Here is a 5032-nt window from a genome sequence, read left to right as displayed (position 1 = left end):
TTTCACAGGGAAGAAAACACTGGCATGAAGAGAGCCTGAGGGATCGAGAGCAGCAACTTACCTGGCACTTTTTAAGACCAGAAAGGAATAAAAAATAATTTTTAAAAAGACAGAGCTGAGGCCGGGCCTGGTGGCTCACACCTGTAATCCCAGCACTTTGGGAGGCCAAGGTGGGCAGATCACCTGAGGTCAGGAGTTTGAGACCAACCTGACCAACATGGAGAAACCCTATCTCTACTAAAAGTACAAAATTAACTGGGGGTGGTGGCGCATGCCTGTAATCCCAGCTACTTAGGAGGCTGAGGCAGGAGAATGGCTGGAACCTGGGAAGAGGAGGTTGCTGTGAGCTGAGATCGCACCATTGCACTCCAGCCTAGGCAACAAGAGTGCAACTCGGTCTCCAAAAAAAAAAAATAATACAGAGCTAAGTGGGTAGTGGACTTGAGGTTAGGTTTCAGCCGGGTGACTGTAGGCAAGTCTGGTGACCTCTCTGGGCCCTTTCCCTTCATCTCCATGAGGGAGATAACGATGATGCCTTCATTCCTGCCTTTCGGGGTTGCTGGAGGATTAATGAGAGAGGAAGGCCTCTGCTTTGAGAAAACAGATCTCATAGCAGCATGAACAAGAGGCTTATGCCCCAAGCTGCTGCAAAATGGGGTCTCCTAATTGTACCCACTAAATAGGGTTGTGAGGAGGATGAGATTTATAAAACACAAGAAGCATGTCACATAGCTCGAGATCTCACTCACGGGAAGCCCTCACAGTTGGATGTTTCTCTTTTTATTAAGAATATGAAGGCAGTCAGCATAAAATGTGTGTTCAACAGAAAAGAACCACAAGCAAACAAATAACAAAAGCAGGTTGAGTGAGAAAAATGAGAATGGCTTCTTTTTATGGCATCTGGAAGGGTGGGAGAGGGGAAAGAAAAGGAACTAAGGGACGATTGGGTGGGGTTGGTGCCTAGGGCATGGGTTCCAAGGTCACTAACCAGCTTTATGCTCCCAGGCACTCCCGAGCTGCGAGCTGCTTTGCTGTGTGACCTGTAGCAGGTCACTTGCCTTCTCTGTGCTAGGTGCTTAGCATACACTTGTGATTAGGATCACCTGGGATGTGGGCAGGCTCTGCAGTGGGAAAACAGGGTAACAGGAGTGAGGGAATGTGAGGACGCTCCCACTGAGGCCTATTCAGGGAGGAGCATGTGTGGTGTGAGTTTGGTGTCAAACCTGGTTTTAAATCCTGGCTTCGCGTCTTGCTTCCTGGGTGACTCCAGACCAGTTAGTTGGCCTCTCTGAGCTGGTTTCTTTATCTGTATAGCAGAGATCACTGCTGTTTGCCGTAAGTGCTGACCTCTAGATGAGCTGAGTCGGGAAAACCCTCCAGCGAGTGTTGATGCTTTTTCTACACCCTTAGAGCTGGAACGAACTTCAGGGATGGACGTTTAGTCCACTCCCCTTGTCCAGAGCTCAGAGACTGGGAGAGGCAGGTCCAAGCCTGCCTGGTGAGGTCAGCGGAGGGCTGTCGTAACAGAATCTGGGGCTCAGGACTCTGTCCCATTTCTCTAAACCATTGTGCTTCAACCCAGACGCTGACTGTTTTCCAAACTTACTTTTTTGTTTGTTTTGTTTAGCAATTGCTTCTCCATTCTCGATGTTCCTAACCCCCATGGGTCCACAACCATAACCATGGCCACGCGGGTCGAGGTGGGCTCCATAACGCCCTTGACAGCCGTGCCAGGCCTGGGTGAGATTGGCAAGGAGGAGACCCTGACGAGGACCTACTTCCTCCAGGCCGGCGAAGCCTCTGGGGCTCCTCCAGCCCGGATCTTGGAAGCAAAGAGCCCCCTGCGGAGCCCGGCCCGCTTACTCCCTCTGCCAAGGCTCGCCCCCAAACCCTTCTCGAAGGAGCAGGACGTGAAATCTCCTGTCCCATCTCTGCGGCCCATTTCAACTGGACCTTCTTCCTCTGGGGGGCTCTCTGAGGAGCCAGCAGCAAAGGATCTGGACAAGAGGATGCCTGGCTTGGTGGGGCAGGAGGTGGGCAGTGGGGAGGGCCCGAGGACGGGCTCGCCCCTCTTCAACAAGGCTGTGTTCCCGCGGCCCAGCCCCAACACCATGATTCTCTTCGAAACCACCAAAAGCGGCCCCACTGTGGGGAAGGCGGTCCGTGAGGGGGCCGAGGAGGCCAAGCCGGGTGTGTCTGGCTCCCGGCCTGAGGTGGCCGCCAAGCCCGCCCTGCTCACCCGAAAGCCTGCAGGGACCCTTCCCCGGTCAGGCCCCCTGTCTCAGGACACAAAGTCACCTGTACCCCAGGAGGAGGCAGGCCAAGACCAGCCTCCCTTAAAGGCCAGCAGTGTGGAGGACACGGCACGCCCCGTTGTGGAGCCCAGGCCTCGCCTGAAGAGGAGGCCCGTGTCTGCCATTTTCACGGAGTTCATTCAGCCTCAGAAGCCAGGCCCTGGTGCAGCGGCCACAGTGGGTAAAGTGCCCCCCACCCCTCCCGAGAAGACATGGGTGAGGAAGCCCAGGCCCTTGTCCATGGACCTCACGGCCCGGTTTGAGAACAAAGAGGCCTTGCTGAGGAAAGTGGCCGATGAAGGAAGTGGAGCCCCAGCAGGGGACATGGCTGGGCTAGAGAGGCCCAGAGCAGCGTCCAAGCTGGACAGGGAGTGTTTGGTCAAGGCGGAGGCTCCTCTTCATGATCCTGATTCGGACTTCCTAGAGGTGGCCAAGAAAATCCGTGAACAGAAGGAGAAGATGCTTTCGAAGCCAGAGACGGGCAGCCCCAGAGCCCTGGGGGGCTCAGCCAGGGTCACCCCCAGCAATGACCAGAGTTCCCGGGAAGAAAGGGCCAAGCTGGACCCAGAGCCAGAGAAGGCTGCTGAGTCCCCCTCGCCCAGGCTGGGAAGGGGTCTAGAACTTGCTGAGGTTAAGAGCAGAATGGCGGACGGGGAGGCCCCGGCAGGGGGAGAGTGGGCCTCTAGGAGGAGCGTCAGGAAGTGCATCAACCTGTTTCGGGAGGACAGCACCTTGGCCTTGGCAGTGGGGTCTGAACCCTGCCTGGCTGCCCCCGCGTCCCTACTGGTGGCACCAGAGCCGGAGAAAGGGGTTGTCAGCGTCCAGGAGCGGATCAGAGGCTGGACTGCCGAGAGCTCCGAGGCCAAGCCCGAGGTCAGGAGGAGGACGTTCCAGGCTCGGCCACTGTCGGCGGATTTGACCAAATTGTAAGTAGGCACATCCTACGCCTCTCCCTCAGCCGCCCACCCACAGGCCCTGAGGAGAAGGGAACCAGGCTCCGTGCTGGGCACCTGTTGCCCCCCTCAGTTTTCCCATAGCCCAAGAGGAGGTCGTGGCAGGGTCCATTTCTCAGATGAGCAAGGTGTGGCACGGAGAGGCAGTGCAGCTTCCCTCTGGGTATGGCCAGCTGGGGGGCCTGGAGCTGTTTTCATGGCTTTTCTCAGCTTCAGATGTGCTGTGTGATTGAACTGGCTGGTGTGTGCCCATTTCACGGAGGCAGGGCAGAAGGGTGAAATACTGTGAGGAGGTGGGAGCTGGATGGCATTCCGGCCGAGCCTGTCTCCATAGCTAAGCCTTTCTTCCCTGAAGGCAGAGAGAGAACACTTCAGACTGGGCCTAAGCCTCTATGAGTGGCCCAGAAAATAAACTCAGAGGAGTCAAGGTAACTTGGGCAAGTCAGTTGGTTAATACTGATATTCTTTTTTTTTGAGATGGAGTCTCGCTCTGTTGCCCAGGTTGGAGTGCAGTGGTGTGACCTCCACTCGCTGCAGCCTCTGCCTCCCGGGTTCAAGCAGTTCTTCTGCCTCAGACTCCCGAGTAGCTGGTATTACAGGTGCCCGCCACCACGCCCAGCTAATTTTTGTATTTTTAGTAGAGATGGGGTTTTACCAGGTAGGCCAGGCTGGTCTCAAACTCCTGACCTGAGGTGATCCGCCCACCTCGGCCTCCCAAAGTGCTGGGATTATAGGCGTGAGCCACTGTGCCCGGCCTAATACTGATATTCTAAGTCAGTTGGTTAATACTGATCTTCTGAGTCATTTGGTTAATAATGATATTCTAAGTCAGTTGGTTAATACCAATATACTAAGTCAGTTGGCTAATAATGATATTCTACATCAGTTGGTTAATAATGATATTCTAAGTCGGTTGGTTAATACCGATATTCTACATCAGTTGGTTAATATCGATATTCTAAGTCAGTAGGTTAATAATTATATTCTAAGTCAGTTGGTTAATAATGATATTCTAGGCTGGGTGCGGTGGCTCATGCCTGTAATCCCAGCACTTTAGGAGGCCAAGGTGGGTGGGTCATGAGGTCAGGAGTTCGAGACCAGCCTGGCCAACATGGTGAAACTCCATCTCTACTAAAAATACAAAAATTAGCTGGGCATGGTGGCACACATCTGTAATCCCAGCTACTCAGGAGGCTAAGGCAGGAGAATCGCTTGAACCTGGGAGGCAGAGGATGCAGTGAGCCGAGATCACACCACTCCAGCCTGGACAACAGAGCAAGACACCATCACACACACAAAAAAAGAAAGATATTCTAAGTCAGTTGGTTAATAATGACATTCTAAACTTGGCCCACTTCCCACAAGTGGCCACAACAGAGAGATGCCACTGGGCATGATCGACTGGCTCTTAATGGCATGCATGCCACTGACATACTTTGCCCAGGGTGGAGCTTGCAAAGGCAGGATCTCTGGGCAGACTGCCCTCCCTGCCCTGGGAACCAGGACAGCCAGCCAAGCCAAAGCTAGACCACTGGCTCTCAGTGCTTTAGAATAACCCAGAAAAAATACCAGTGCCTGGGCCCCACCCCTAGAGATTCCGATTCACTTGATTTGGGGAGGGTCTCATATTTTGGTAGTTTTTATTTTATTTTTTATTTTTATTTATTTATTTATTTTTGAGATGGAGTTGCTCTGTCGCCCAGGCTGGAGTGCAATGTCACGATCTCAGCTCACTGCAACCTCTGCCTCCCGGGTTCAAGCAATTCTCCTGCCTCAGCCTCCCGA

At 53.7% G+C, this 5032-nt stretch overlaps 1 protein-coding gene across 1 annotated transcript in view; it reads left to right on the top strand.

Moving 5' to 3' along the window:
- Positions 1-1682: 1682 nt before the first annotated feature.
- KIAA1671 (KIAA1671 ortholog) overlaps positions 1683-5032 on the top strand; it is a 198669-nt gene continuing 195319 nt past the window's right edge. The window contains exon 1 of the mRNA XM_011975337.1: positions 1683-3220. Within this exon, the coding sequence (XP_011830727.1) occupies positions 1683-3220 (1538 nt within the window). The remainder of the gene's footprint in view (positions 3221-5032) is intronic.

The sequence above is a fragment of the Mandrillus leucophaeus genome, unplaced genomic scaffold (genome assembly GCF_000951045.1).
Source record: "Mandrillus leucophaeus isolate KB7577 unplaced genomic scaffold, Mleu.le_1.0 Scaffold154, whole genome shotgun sequence".
In the NCBI taxonomy this organism is placed as follows: Eukaryota; Metazoa; Chordata; class Mammalia; order Primates; family Cercopithecidae; genus Mandrillus; species Mandrillus leucophaeus.
The sequence above is the reverse complement of the archived record's forward strand: the minus strand, read 5'-3'. Positions and strand labels throughout refer to the sequence as shown.